Consider the following 15,888-nt stretch of genomic DNA (forward strand, 5'->3'; position numbering starts at 1 on the left):
GTACATACTGTATATATCTATATTTCTGTTCCTCTCCCTTGTCGGAGCGCTTTAATACCATTGGTATTAAATGCTGGCACGACCTCCTCGGCATACTTAAGCAGGCAGGGATCCTTGTAAGGCTGTTTGAGTGCTTAATATTTTCAGCACGCTGCTGACTTAAGCCCCTTAAGTGCTTTGGCAACACTTATTCCACGGTGGCACCAATGAAGCCCATTAAAAATTAGATTTGGATGAGAGAGAGAGAGGAGGAGAAAAAATGGGAAGGGGGATAGGGGACACAATTTGCCATTACCTCCCTTCCTTCTGCGCATACTGCGACAAAAACAAATACACCCATCAGGGGGTTGCCCACACAGGGCCTTTGCAGACACACACACAAACATGCACACACTCACCAGTCGTGCAATGATTTGTAATGTGTTCTTTTTGTCTGTAATTATGTCCTTTGTTGCTGCGTAAAGCACTTCATGATGACCCTACTATGTTAAAAGCACTTGATAAAGAAATTCGACTTTATTTGACTTGATAATGGGGAACAGCACGTTTCAAATTGAATGCATAAAGATGTTTGTAAATAGAGCTTGTGGCAGATTAGAACTGATATTTTATGATCACTTGATTAAGAACAAGTACAAGTGCTATTACGACATCAAAACTGTGTTGCCTTTTGCATTTTACAGGACAATGAAAGTCATAGACTCCAAGTCTAGAGTAGTTAGCTTTCACCATTGGCTTTGTATTGCCAGTTTTATTGCCAATAGCAGTAATGATAGTACATGTGGCAATGAGCTTGAACACAGGAATTGCATTATGCATGATGTGTTGATGCAAAATATACTGACAGGTTGGACTAGCTGTTGGCGATGATTTGTTTCATCAGTATAAAAATATGGAGCAGATACCTTTTATTGAGCCAGTTTCACATCAGCATAACTCATAACACAGCCATAGTCATGTTCATTTCTGCTTTATCCACATCCGCTTCAAATTACAAATGCCTTGCACAAACACGTACGCAGTTCTTGTCAGCAGACAGCCGAACACATCCCTGCAGCCATAAAAACGGCCATTTAACATAAAGAGGCACTATGATGCTTCTGTGTGTGCCTGCATGGGTAAATTAATGGGTAGTAGATAGTGAAAGGGCCAAACAGACAGCCAAATGTACACCCTGCTTCAGTCAACACTGGACAGTCAAGCACATTCAGACACACACGCCGCTACTGTTTGTTGACCTGAAAGACGACCATTGTCACTGCTTCCATCCACACAACCATCCCTATAACCTTCACAAAATAGTATTCAAAATATGCAGACACTGATCCCACACTGACACACACACATTCTAGCAAGAGCAAGGGGAGGGAGGCCAGGGTTATATAAACAAGTGGAAGACAGAAAACGGATAGAGGGTCGGACGTGATCAACAACGATACCAAATTGGGATTATAACTTTGTTCATAGATCAACAGGAAAGAAGTGAAGCGATGGAGGAAAAAACTTGTGGGAACTAACTAGCTGCTGCGGATTGACTGGAGGATTGAAGGAAGAGGAGAGAGTAAGAGGGCAGAACGGATAAACCAAACACAATTTGAGGAGATCAATTTGAACAAGTGAATAGATTTTGTTTCCTTCCGTCTCCTGCAAGGACCCAGACCTGCCAGACCTGAGCTGCTGGTGTATACCAACACAGAGTAATTTTCTCAGCGTCTGCCAGTTGACCAGTGAAGTCAGCGCTGTAGGGAAGATTGGCTATGATCCGCTTTCGGCTTTGCCAGGAGGGTCAGGGCCATCACCGTTAGAGCTCATTGTGTTTGCAGTGGCACAGAGAGAAAAAGAGAGAGAGAGAGAGAGAGAGAGAGCTGGGCAGTGTGTGGTAATCTAAGGATGACACTCGCACTTTATTCCATCAGATAGTCGTGCTCGGTGAGGTGTGCGGTGCGGCTCGTCACGCTTTGTCTCTATGCTTCGAACACACACATATTAAACACGCGTACTTACACATACAAACACACAAAAGCTACATACTCTCAGGGACCTGCGGTGCATTAGGTGCTGACAATCAGCGGAACGCCATCCGGACCTAAAACACAGCAGGCTTTCAGATCAGTGTGTATGAGTGAGTGTGTATCTAGAGTGCACCCAAGCGCTGACTGTACCCAATGGAGCATGTTGGAAGGGAAGTGTTAGTCAGGTCAGTGCTGCACTGTTATACTGTCTGATAGCCTGTGATTATTCTGAGGAGTCCGAAATTACCATGTAAAATCACTGTCCATTTGAGCTACAGTGTATACATGATAGCATATCGAAAGAGTTCTAGCATTCAAGCGAATAATAATAGATACCTTGTGAGAATAATGTGCAAGTCTCGGGGGTAAAATAACGGACCAAAAAGTTTAATATCTGCAGTTTGCTCGACCCCTAACAAGTTGGTAATTCTACACGAGGCAAGCACTTCCACTCTCTGTCTTTATAGAGCTGCACTCAAGCTCAATGGATTTTATTTAACCATAGCCATCTCTAGATGAGTTGCAGTGAGAAAGTGTATACATCTCTCCAGAGACCTGGCCGGTTCGAGTTATAGCTCAAAGGAACATTGACTTCTGCCTGCTGATTTGTTGGGTGAGAAGTGCTGAAAACCCTGTTTGATTCATTAAAATACAATTTGTTCGAGAATGAACATTGTTGCCCCGGATTTCTCTGTCCTTGAGGGCACAGCGATGTAGGTAGCTCTATTTTATAAGTTAGCCTTCAGTCAACATCAGTTGATATAAACTTGACTTGCTTTGGAAGACATTTTCTCAGCCTGTATCTGACTAAAGTATAGATTACTGATGCTTTCTTTTTGTCCCTTGGAGCAGTGTGGTTTGACCTATAGGAGGCAAGCAGTCTATTTGTTATTGTGGTTAATTGTGTGGCTGATTGTTAGGGCACATGGTGCTCGAACTAGCTTAGCTCAGAGTTTGACTCTGTGGTGTACAGACAGTGACTAACTAATTAAGTTGTCCCTCGTTTGGTTAAAACTGCATTGCTGCCAATGCTGCATACCTTTTCTGGTAAACATAGTATTGCAGGTCTGCTTTGGTCACTTTTGGTATTGGTTTTTCTAGTTTATTGATCTGAGAATCTTGGGCTTTGGTCTCAGGAGGCTCAAAGCGCTGTGCGGTAGAAAAAGCCTAGCAGTGTTTGTTGTTTTGCTTAGATGGGACTGAGCTTCTGTACTGTTTTGTAGCAGCAACACTTCTGCACTGTGAGGATTAAAGACAACACATGTCATAAGTTCTTTCTAAGTACCACAAGGTGCTAAATTCAACAGTGTTATTGCTCCAAGTTCATCTGTGCGTGCATTGTGATACAGTGTCTAAATTGCTTGCTCTGTTAGCACCCTGAGCTCTGACCAAACTTGTGTATTGCATGCAAGCTCTGGCTACAATTCAGCTTTATGTGACTTTCCAGCTAAAACAGTTTTTCTTTGCATGTGTTGTGATGCAACGTAGCACATTCGATTCCTTTCTTTAAGTATTGTCCTCAGACAACATCTTCTGTCTGATTGCACTGAAGTAGAGCTGGGCAGTTAGTGTGTGCACGTGTCTGCAGTATTGCAGTTGAGAACAAATCAGAGTGTGTGTGTGTGTGTGTATATATATGTGTGTGTGTGTGGAATAGTTTGTCTGTAGCAGTGCAGGCAGGGTCACAGAGGAGCCATTGATCAAACGTGCACATCCACACAAACACACATTCACACATACACACACAGCTTCTCAATACACAATGAGGCCTGTCCGGAGCTCTGTCCTCTGCCGCCTCCTCCCTGCCCCCTTCTCTCTGGCCCTGCGCAGCTTGGTCCTGGTCCTGCTCTGCATCACTCGTAAGTCATGCTCGCATGAACACTCACATGTACATACACACACATCCAGATTAAATGAGACGTGCAGTATTGATTCTCGAGGGAAACTCAGGTGTCATTATGCACCACATAAGTCAGGGAAACAAGTACATAATGTTCACACACTAATGTTATATTATTGCCAATATGTAGAAATATAATGTAAGCACAAGCTCCCTTTTTTTAGGTTAAACCCCCTCAGGATACACCCCAAAATGTTGTAATCTGATTGCTCCGTTAAAAAGAATATGATACTAATTGGTGAAAATTGATACAGAATGAGATCCGGTGCATTGCCGAGCACATGACTACGGGAGGAATAGCGTGCAATGGAATCATGAAATGAGAGCTTCGGATGAATTGTTCAAAATGCTGGTAATTAAGTTAGAATCGGTAATTAAGATTAAGAATAGAGAGAATATGAAGACATGAGCGTATACCCAAAGGGGGTGAAAGGACCAGGGAATGAGAGACAGGGCAGAAAAAGAGAGGGGATGAATGGACCAAAGGACTTTAAGGGAAACAGTTACGAATGAAAATAGAAAGAAAGAGAGATATAAAAGTAGCTCAAGCCTTTTTCTCAGCTTTCCTCTGAAGAGCCTAATAAAAGAAAGTTAGACCCCAGAGTAGGAGAGATATAGAATGCCAAATGGAGAGGTTGTCGAATAGAAAGAGGGGGGGGGGTGCAGTACAAGAGACCAGTATATATTGAGAGACAGACCGACACAAGGAAAGAAGGACCTGGCAAGATAGACGCTTGTATGTGAAGGAGGGAGGGAGCAGCAGAGGCAAAAAGAGAAATAGCGAGACAGAGATGGAGAACAACGCTGTCTGTGTGTGTGCAAGAAAGACAAAGATGGAGGGGAGGGGTACAAAGATAAAAACAAGAGACAAGGCCTGAAAAAGAGCTGCATGAGGTCGAGTTTTGAAATCAAGAGTCGCAAGATTGACTGAACACCAGGCAGAGACGGTGAGAAAAAAACAGTACATGAAGTGGAGTGAGATCAGTGGCAGTGTTGCTAGGTGCTATTAATACCTCCTGCCATTATTATTATGCACTTAATACAGGGAGATGTTCTTTCCTCGCTTCTCATTGGTAAACAAGCACGGTGCCGCTGCGCACCATACCTTCTCTTCCGTGCCAGGCAAAATTTCAATTCAGTGCTGGGTTGTTTTTTTTGGGTTTTTTTTTTTTTTTTTTGCATATTAGATCAACAGAAGGACATTGTCTTTTGTGAGATGTTGTGGAGGATGCTGGGTAGGGGTGACATAGGGGAGTAAGGGACACAGAGAAAGAATGAGTTTGTGTCTTGGCAGTCAGCATAGTTATGTAATTCATGCCAGGAGGGCAGTTTTGTGTCAAGCGTTGAACATGCACACACACATATACTCTCGCGCACGCACACTTGCCTCTAAATGCATGCACACGCCGCATACACACTCAACCGCATCACACAAACAGTGCACAACAAATACACACCAAAGGGAATCCAGCCATGTGGTGGATTTTGAAGGGGTGTTAAGACCACTGCTTTTGGCTGTGGTGAATCTCCAGTGTGGTAGCCGTCGCGTAATAGCCCTGTAAATTTCCTTTAAGCCGCTGTTGGGGTGTGCGTGGTGGCCATTGTTGCAGGGTTGTTGGGGCTGTGACAGACCTGGGCCATAAAACTCTGCACAGTAGATAGAGCTAACCGGATTTAGATGACAGAGAATGGGAGGAAGGAGAGGAAAAGGGAAAGAGACAAGAGGAGAGAGGAGAAGATGGTGGTTTGTGAAGGGTAAGAAGAGGTGAACAAGAGAGCAGAAAGAATAATGGGATGGGTGGACAAGAGGAGAGGAGAGTGCTCAGGGAGATGCAATGCAGCGGGAGAGGGAAGAAGAGAGGATGGGGTAAAAGAGGGACGGAGTGATTGAAATACGCCAAAGGGCTGGAGAGACATAAAGATACGAAGGTCAAAATGAGAGATGCAGGAGCGGGGGGAGATTAGGGGAGGAGGTAAAGGAAAAGCAAGGTGTAGGTGAGAGGAGGGAAAGAGAGAAGACAACAGATTTCAATGCGGAGGATGAGGGCAGCGTGACTAGGGAGCAAAGTCAGAGTGTTAAAAACAGGATGAGAAATATATAAATAAATGAAAGTAAATGATTCTAATGAGAGGTCAAGAGTGAAAAGAAACAATTTTATGCTGATTTTGCTGATTAGCAGTACACCAGTGGGTGATGGAAATAGAGTCGGATGAGAGGAAGTCTGAAGTTCCCGCCAAAGAGAGAAAGATTAAGAGAGACGGAGAGAAAAAAGAGAGGGATAGAAAGTGGAGAGCGGGCTGAGTTATACGACAGACGATTAAAACAGTCAAAAGTAGAGGAGAAGATGAAAGAGGGAGGAAAAACTGAGACATTCGGTCTCCCTCTCCACTCATTTGTTTTGTCCTCTTGTCCCATTTACTCCTCTGACTTTTTTTTTTTCTGTCTTCCCCCTGCTCCCTCTCTTCCGCTCTCCCGGCACACTATAAAAACAGCGTGATTATGCTGCAGACTTGAGCTGCAGAACAAATCACATTTAGCGAAGGAGAGTGTGGAGATAGAACCAGCAGAGAGGCAGGAAAAGATTCCCACTGAGTCACAAAAAGAGAAAGAATGAGAGAGATTGCAAGGGGGAATGAAAGCACATTGCAGCTTGGAAGGATACTATTGCGGGGGGGGGGCGGAAAATGAAGAAAGGAAAGAGAAGAAGGGACAGGAGTGAGACAGCCTCTAACAGGGGAGAGAGAAAGAAAGATTCTCCTGAGGCTCAGGGGAGAAAGAGAGGGGAGAGGAGATGTTTGGGACAGCACTGACGAGGAAGATGCATGATGAGCGATGGACTAAAAGATAAGGGAGAAGAGAAGGAGGAAGAAGATGAGAAGAAAGGAGAAAGTACTGGTGAAGGGAGGAGGACTCAAGGATTAGATCAGGCAGAAGGTGGGGAGGAGAGGGATGGAGAGACTGAGGGTTTAAATAAAAAGAGAAAGAGGGAGATGGTGAGAATAAGATTAGACATGAAGGCAGCAGGAAGAGAGAAATATGAGTTGTGGACCAAGTGGAAGCGAGGGAGGGAGGGGAGGGAGGGGTGGGGGAGTGAGCTCAAAAAATCAGAAGAAAGGCTGAGCAAAGGAGAGGAAAGAAAAGGAGCACAGGAGAAAGCGGAAGAAAGAAGGTAATGAGAGAGACGAGAGCGAGATTTGTAAAGGATTATGTATTATTTATAGAGGGAGCTTTTTTTTTTTCTTCTTTGCACTGGATTTGATTGGCAGAGTTCTGGCTCCCTGAGAGAGATGGAGTGATAATTTTAGACAGGGAAGAAAAAGGGGGGAAGAGGGATTGGGGGCGAGATGTGGGTCTGCAGAGGGAGGTATGGAACAGAAGAACCTCAAAGTCAGCTATTTCATGGAGTCGGTACACCACAAAACTCTGTGATTAACCTGGAGCAAGTGTTTATACACACATACAGTACACACTCACACACATAAACATTGCAGAATTCATTTGCATACTGTCGAAACTGGCTCACCTCGCAGACTCCGGGGATAACGGGAAAAATGTACATCCAGATGGGAAGAGATGGAGAAGTTGCCAACAGACGACCCCATAAGAGTGGAAACTATGAGCCGCTGTTATTGTTTTAATTAAAGCTGTAATAACATAAGGGGTTGTGCATTGTAGTCTCCATCATTGATTCCCTTGTAAATCCGTGGCCTGCATGCAAAGAAAACACAAGCTCTTGGCCCACTTCCAATTGAAAGATAATGAGAGATAATGAATAGGGAGACAGTGACTGCACTGCTTCAAGGATACATGGGGGCTTGTTTGGGGCAAATTGAGACAGCTCATCTCTTGTGCGGCTTGTCTTTTTGTTCTATCTTTCCCTCACTCTCCTTCACTCTCAGAGATATGTATAGAGAGAAACGGGGAGCGAGCGAACCGGAGAGGGAGAGCAACGCAGCAAGGCGGTAATTCAGTCAGCTAACCCTGCACCTGTGAGGCAGCTTCTAGAATTTACCGTGACCAAGGTTGAGCCAGCAGTCCACCTGGCTGCCTCCCAAATCCCCCTCTTTTACATAACTCTCCACACCTCCCATCCCTCTGTCCCTCTTTCCTCTGCCTTCCTCGGCATATAACTCAACCCCATTGCAGGACCATTAGGATGGGCCCCTAAACAGCCTTGTCTTATGAATTTGCACGGCCATTATTTATTTATTTGTTTATGTATTTTGAAATGATGGCCCCTCTCAGATCTCTATTGCCGTAGTAAATAAAGGCTCCTTTTTTTTCCGGGGCCATGGCAGTGGGGGTAGAGGCATTTCAAATGATGAGAGGCACCAATTCACCGCTATGAAATACTGCCCCCGCTTGGTTGGAGAGAGAAGTGATTGTTTTTGTTCCCCCTCTTGTTTTATTTATCCGTTGATCATAGCCGTCAGTGCACTACCATGGTATCGATTGCTCTCAGCATTCTCTCTTAATATGATTCAATGCTTGTGGAGTATTTTATTATGGGCATAGATTTTAATGGGGGCCAGATTAATACCTCTGTCACAGAGGTTGATTCCCTCCCTCTCCTTCTCATTCCCTCTCTCTACTGAACTATAGTGGTGATCGGAGGCACAGGCTCATGGCCTTGATGTGAATGGCAGCCAATAAAACCTACAGTCAAACTAAAGTGCTATACCCAGCTGTGTTATGAGCGGGAGTGGAAGAATATGCGTCATCTTCCGTATATTTTCGTCCAGCCCCCGCCAGCTGCATTATTATACCCAAACCATCACTTCCTAACTCCCTGCTATCATTTCCTGGTTAGAGCCCTCACTCCCCCACCGTCTCTCCATCCCTCTGTTCTCTTCACCCAGACTGATCATCCACCAGCAGCCAGCAGGTGTTTCTGGGTGGCATCTCTCAGCAGGCGACAGCGGATGCCAGCCGTCACGCTCGCAATGGCGGCTAACGATTTTTTATTTTTCTTTGTCGCTTTTCTTTGCTCTTTACTGCTACGCCGCTGCAGCTAATTTTCCTTTGAAGGGGTGACAGCTGTCAGGAGAAGTGGGTGTACAAATGGACAGCTAATTAGTTTTTCTGGCCTCCTCCCACAAGTAAACTTTTGGCCGCTTTCTTTGTCTGGAGTCGCTCTCCCACTTGAAGACCTCTTTCTCTGTTGGCTCTGATGGGTCACTAATCAGACACAGACTTTGTCATGATGCACAGCAGCAATATTACAATTAACACTGTTTAAAACAATGGTGGCCTAGCCTGGTTGCCACGGTGATGAGTAATAACAGCCATTAGAAAAATAATTGGGATGGCGGTGGCAGGGCCTGATGGCCCCCGATATGAATCACAATATTGATGCAGAGAATGGGAGCAATAATGACTACAATTAGTGGTAATTGTCAAGATTTTTTTCTCTTTTCCATAGAGTATTAGAGTCCCCTTTGTCTTTATCCCCTCTTGGTTTATTTCTGTCTTCAGTTCAATATCCATTGTGTCTCTCTGTTTCCCCTGATGTGATGAATATGTAGACTTTGAGTATTTCATTAAAAGAGATTAAAATCGAGGGGAGAATTAAATTTGGATGAAGTTGGAGGGATCAGATGATGTCAAAGTAGCTTAATTGCAATATGCCAACCCCTGCAAATGCGTACCCCACACACATGCCAAACTATTGTACATGTCGTACAAACACACACACAGAAAGGACAAACTCGGTTGCAGATATAGACATTTATTTTGGCCCAAAGCTGTCAAGTCAGCAACTCCAGCTATGGCAGCCACCATCTGTTTTTCTCACAACATTTCCTGCCTTCTGAAGGTGTTTTAGAGCTCACAAAGACTGCTAGACCCAGCAGTTAAATATATATAGTCCTGCCGTCTTTATCGGCAGTCCTTATTGCCTCCTTCATCATCATGCTTCAATACTGATGTCCTTCTTTCTCTAAATCTTCCCCACGGCCAATACTTTGCCAGGGAGAGAGGGAATGCAAATGGAGATGCAAATTGGTAAATACTAGTTTGGGGAGCCCAGCAAGCTGGTACTCTCTTCAAGGCAATCACATTCCACTACTAGCTGGAGCCATATGACTAATTGCTCTGCAAATCATTTGAATTCAAACGGCGGAGCTCGGTGTCCATTGTGCTCAGTGGGAGGTGTGACTCAGCCGAGCCGTGTCAACAGCCTGACCCACAAACACGGAGGGCGCTCCAATCAAAGCATAATCAACCTCCTCATTACTGACTCTTGGGCTGTCAGCAACATCAAAGAGGCTCCCTGCTGTTTCTCAGCCCCCTTGTCTAAAAATATTGAGTTTAGAGGCCAGACAAGTTTGTTTGAAAGATTATGTGCAAAAGTTTCTGTGAGTGTGGGTGTCACTCTGCATGCAAACACATATCTGTGTTTGTATGTGTTCTCGTTCGTGAGCGTGCACATGTTTGAGCACTTGTACACACGTGGATGTTCATACAGGTGCGTGTGTATGTGCATATTCGTTTGCAACAGCCAAAGTTGGCACATGATCTGCCTGTACTTTCCAAATACCTGTAATAAAAAGCATTACATTAGGATAATAGAATGTTATCAATTGGTTTAGCTAGCCTCTGAATGAGAAATGGCATTAAGAATATGTGAAGTGTATTCGTGGCTGCCACCACAGCTCTGCACTTTGGCCAGCGTTTTTACACAATAAGATTGCTGTTCAAACTATTATTATATGCACAAGGTGGCCAAAGTCCAGCCTTTAATCTGTGTGTGTATTGGTATACAGAATGTGTGGCCATGTTTTTGTTACTGTGTGTCCATTCATGTGTGTGTGTGTGTGTGTATCTAATTTCAAGACCGAAAGGCACTTAGAGCTTTAATAAGGCATTATGTATTCAAATATGTGTGTTGATGCATTCTGTTAGAGTAGCCAGAGGCAACAGGACTATTTGTATGTGTGTGTTTGTGCACGTAAAAAGATGAATGGCAGTAATTATAATCATTCCTATTATAATCATAACATTGTTCCTAGGGACCTTCTTTTACTTGTTGAGTCCTTTGGTGTCTTTTCTCTAGCTCTCAATCTTTTTATCTCTATCACTCTGTCTCCTCCGTTCCCTTCCTCTCTCTCTCCATCTCTCTCTTATTGTGTCCATATGATGAATAGCGAGTAAATGAAGGATGCTTTGAGTGCCTTATTTTTAAAGGTTCTATCTCAAGTGAGCAAATTGAACATCTCTTTTTCACCGCATTTGTTCCCCCCATTTGTCCGTCTCCTCTTATTTACTTCTTTTTTTTCCTCTCCACCATCCACCCTCTGTCTCACTTTCTTATGTCCATCTTTCTCTTCCCCAGCCCGTTGTCAGGCAGTACAGGCAGAGAATGTGACAGTCTTGGAGGGAGGTACGGCCCAGATCTCCTGCCGCCTGCAGAATTACGATGGATCAATTGTGGTCATCCAGAATCCCCGCCGGCAGACCCTCTTCTTTAATGGCACACGAGGTGTGTATCTGCATGCACGTTTTTCCCTGCAAAAGAACCTAATCTATCAGTGTCTATTCACTTGCCCTCAGTGACATTTGAAGCCAGCCTTTTAAACACATTAGCAATGACTCACTAACACTCACACTTTACATTTTTCTTATTGCAAGTGTCCTCACTTTGTCTTTGAAGCGATTCCACATTAAAAAGTCAGATAACCGCAGAGTTAATTTAGGAGATGGTTTTACTCTCTGCCCTAACAGTGTGACTGCTTTAACTGTTTTAAAAGCATAGTTCAAAGCTCTCTGCATAATCCACTGTTAACCCCAGTGATGAGATCACAGCTTATTACATCTCCTCATTAGAACATGGCCTTGGCAATCACATGTTTTTTTAAAGGTGGTTTTATGGCAAATTATTATTGTAACCAATATTATAATGAAGGCAGATTTTATTTAGGGCCTCAGAGAAGGCAAACATTACATGTTTTTTCTTAACTAATTAAGGGCAAAAGTTGCCACCATAGCCAGATTTTCTGCTGGTGCTGCTAGGAAACCTCTGAGCAGAAAAACAATGATCAAGGATGTTAAACATTGTCTTTGTGTGGGGCAGCTTAATTGGAGTAAAGTTTTAACATTATTTTAGTTATTCATGCCCAATGTCATGTATGTGATGAACTTCTTAAGACATTAGCTTGGGCTTAAGGCTAGGGTTAAAACTGTGGTTTGTAACTGTTTAGATTTAAATCAAGGGCAAGCGTGAGAATTTGAATATATTCATGGTTCAAACGTACAAGACACCATCAACCTTATAACGTAATGAATGCCTTGATTAATTTATGTCAAACCAGTAGCAACTGCAAGTTATAGCAGTAGTTGGAAGTGCAAGATTTATGAATGGAGCCCCTAAAAAGAGGAAAAAGAGGCACTGAATAACCACCCTGTAAATAAGGGGTACATTTATAATAGACCAAGTTTTGGACTTAAAAGGCTTGAATATCAAATCAAAATCAACTGACTGTGTGTGACAAGTGTTAATTCGGCTCATGGGAGAATGTTGGGTCTAAATGAAAGAATATGGTCTTGACCTGCTCTATGTGAAAAGTGCCTAGAGATAACTTTTGTTATGATTTGGATCTATATAAATAAAATTGAATTGAATTGAAAAATGTTCTCAGCTTGACTCAGATGCTCAAAGACTGTTTGATACACTAACTTTACTCAAGCTGCTATAGTCGAATGTTACTGAGCTCAAAAGTAGCTCATAGAATGCTTTTTTCTTTATTTCATTGAATGTTGTCAACAGTCACATAAAAATCCATGCCAAACAAAACAGTGCAAAAATGCAACGCTCTACAACACAACAGAAGCATAACACGAAGTGAGAATCTGATGGCAGGTGGGACCAAAAAAACACACACAACCATTCAAGCATTCTCAAACTGACAGTCAAAATTTGAGTTCAAAATATTAGTTTGTCCCATGGCTTTTAGTTTGGGATAGATAACGAACCCCTCAGCTACAAAGTTCAAGTGTCAGTTTCATGCAGCCTTCGAACTGGGTGAATATCCATCATATCTCCATTACATAAAGTAGCAAAGAAATTCCACTGCTAGTGGTGTGTTGTAGTAAGAAGGTAGAAGGCCTTTACTGTAGTAAGGTCGTTTAAGTGTCTTTGTGCAAGAAAATGAATGGCTACCAGATCCAGAACTGTTTTTTCTGTAGCTGACCTTGTAGTTAAACCTTCATATGATCAAGTGGTTAAAGAACATTTCAAGCAATAGTTTCATATCATTAGTTCATATCATTAGAGGGTGAAACATGCTCAAAGTATCTAAGAACTGCTCAAACATATTTGAACTTGTGCTTTTAACCACATGAAAAAAAATGCAAACCTCTTCTAACTTGAAGGCATTATTCTTGTATTTTTTTACTTACTTGTATGTACAAACATATAGCATGATATTTTTGTTTGTGAGATTTTGCACTTGAACATATTTTCACATTTCTAATGATTACAACCTCCAGCACTTTTAATTATATTGCTTTGACAATCAGCACTCCCACACTCCCCATGGGAACAGTCATTGTTTTCTGATTAGATTAATATACTAAAGACAGAAGAGTTGCTTTCGCTGTTCACTGGCGAAGTATTCAAATACTTTTGTTCTACGCACCTTTTCTTCACTCGTTAGTCACCTCGATCACGGAGAGGCCCTAATTGGGTAGTCGAGGTTGGAGCTTTGGGAAACCTTACTTTCAACTCTCCCCCCAATTGTATCAGATCAGCACAACCGGTACGTCCCATTAAGTATTTAAACAGAGCCGCCCCGTATGCTCTCCCGCGAGACATGGACTTGCACCCTTCGGAAAGCACGATGAAGCCTAATCAGAGCAAGGAGGAAGAAGGGGTGTGAGAGCTACAATAAAAGAGAAAATGAGAAAGACTAAAGAAAAGAGTGGGACAGAATGAGACAAAGGGTGGCGAATTAAGAAAGACACAGGAACAAAGAGAATAAGGAAAGGCCTTGCAATGGAAAAAGAGAGATCGCTGGGAAATGATCCAAAGGTTAGGCAAGGTATAAAGTATAGATGGATCCCAGTAACTAATTTGGCTCCTGTAAGCATCGGAAAGCCTCGCTTGGGACATTTTCTGGGAGTGTAAATTACATCTCACTCTGGCTCCCTCTACTTCCACATTTGCTTCATCACTCGCTGTAGGGCTCCTCTATTTCTGCCAATTGTCCATCTGCTGCCCAGATATCAGGCTAACAAACTGAGGCCTTTCTGTGCCGAGCCATTCCACACTAACTGCCCAAATAGAGCTGCTGCTGTAAGTGCAGGGAATTAGGCTGCCTGTTTTGCAAGCGAGCAACCAGTCAGGGCTGTGTTTTATGAGATTGTGGGGACAGATAGCCATAATAGAGTGGTGGAACTAACCAAATGGACCCTTTCTCCTCAGTGGTCCATATCTCTCTTTTGCCCCCCATTGCCAACTCTCTTCAGCATGCAAATGAGACAGGACAATAAAGGTGAACTTGGAGTTGAACACAAGTCTGACATTTAGTTGCCATTTAGTGCAGAGAGGGAAAAAAAAAGATTTACCTATCTGTGGGGAATAGCTCTCTAACAATGGTCTCGCTGACGGGGGAAGGGAAATTTTAGGGGTGAGGCGGAGAGATTAGTTTAGTATACTTCCAGGAAGAGTGGACTAACACTATCGCTCTGGGCCGCTCTCAGTCTCCTGTGGTTTTTTTGTCTCTATCTATATTATTTTTCCCCGCCTGCCGCATTATGTAGCTATATTAGTCTATTTTTCTCATTCTTTATTCCTCCTCTGCTCTCTCTCACGCACGCACACACACACGCGCACCCACACACACTAAGCCAATATCTATACGTGTCTGTGTTGTGATGAATTATGCTGCGAGATGGCCGGGTGTTACATCAGGGAAGTGTCTGCTGTTCCCTCAGTGAGCCAAAGCCAACACGGAGGAGCAAAGAGAAAGGGACAGAATAAAATAGAGATGGAGAGCGAGGGAGAGGTTTCACAGTCAAGTCGATACAAAGTGAGTCTCAAAGGTATTTATGAGAATCTATGGACATCGAGCCACTGTCACCCACAGACTGTTATTAGCGTTATTTGTTATTATCAGCATTTTTCTCGCCATTGATTCCACTCTTTCTTCACTAACAAAAGGAAAATTGTTTCATATTCACTTCTTCTCATCCTCCCTGTCACTGTCCCCTCTTTTCTCTCGCCTTTGTGCGTTATGGGGTTAGTGATTGTAGCAGCTAATTGGTCCAAGGTTGAGGATTGGCTGTAGAATTAAGCATTTAAAAGGCAGATGTGTTTTTACTCTTCATGTTCAATCTTTAGTTATTTTCTGCAGTGTTTACCCTGCGTACAGTCATAATGTTTAGTTTGTCTCTCACTGACTTAAAGGGCAGCAGCACTCAAAGTAATAGCTTTACTAAAATCATTTTTGGTTGGAGCAATAAGTTTTATTCGTATAGCACTCTTCAGAAAGTTACCAAGTGCTTCACAGCAAGTAAAACAATAATGATTTAAAACCTAATAAGATGAAGAATAAAAATGCCAGACACTAATTAGAAATGGGCTTACAGAGGAATAAAGCAATCCGTTACAAAGAGAATGAATGAATAGATTCTAGTTTAGGATAGTCCAATCAGTACTTGGGAAAATGAACAACACTCTCTCAAAGCTGGAAATGAGAGAACCAAGACATCTGTTGTATCAATGTACAGCCTGGAGCTGCTCCATCGAGACTGACTTTGCAAACTCCCTCTGAACTTTTTTTTATATCAAACCAAGCTTTAGATTTAGCCGCACTATCAATTCCAGAGCAGAAAATCGTCTTGGGTGCTGTCACAGCCACTATTTCTCCCATGTTTTGCAATTTTTCCTCTGCAGTGCTGTCCATGGGAGTGACATCACAAATTAGAGGGCGGTGAAAACTCTTCTCTCATCGCAGAGTGTGGGAGATAGAACTGAC

At 43.0% G+C, this 15,888-nt stretch overlaps 1 protein-coding gene across 7 annotated transcripts in view; it reads left to right on the forward strand.

The window, feature by feature from the left end:
• The window catches only part of cadm4 (cell adhesion molecule 4), a 154,737-nt gene that overhangs the window by 108,302 nt on the left and 30,547 nt on the right, over positions 1 to 15,888 (forward strand). For 3 of the 7 annotated variants that reach the window (XM_042424825.1, XM_042424826.1, XM_042424828.1), the window contains exons 1-2: positions 2,637 to 3,871; positions 11,247 to 11,393. In XM_042424825.1, coding sequence (XP_042280759.1) covers positions 3,775 to 3,871; positions 11,247 to 11,393 — 244 coding nt within the window. In that variant the 5' untranslated portion in view covers positions 2,637 to 3,774. Of the gene's footprint in view, positions 1 to 2,636; positions 3,872 to 11,246; positions 11,394 to 15,888 lie in introns of those variants that run through there. The other 4 variants (XM_042424823.1, XM_042424824.1, XM_042424822.1 and 1 more) reach the window with 3 other exon arrangements.

This window comes from Thunnus maccoyii, chromosome 10, assembly GCF_910596095.1.
Source record: "Thunnus maccoyii chromosome 10, fThuMac1.1, whole genome shotgun sequence".
NCBI lineage: Eukaryota > Metazoa > Chordata > Actinopteri > Scombriformes > Scombridae > Thunnus > Thunnus maccoyii.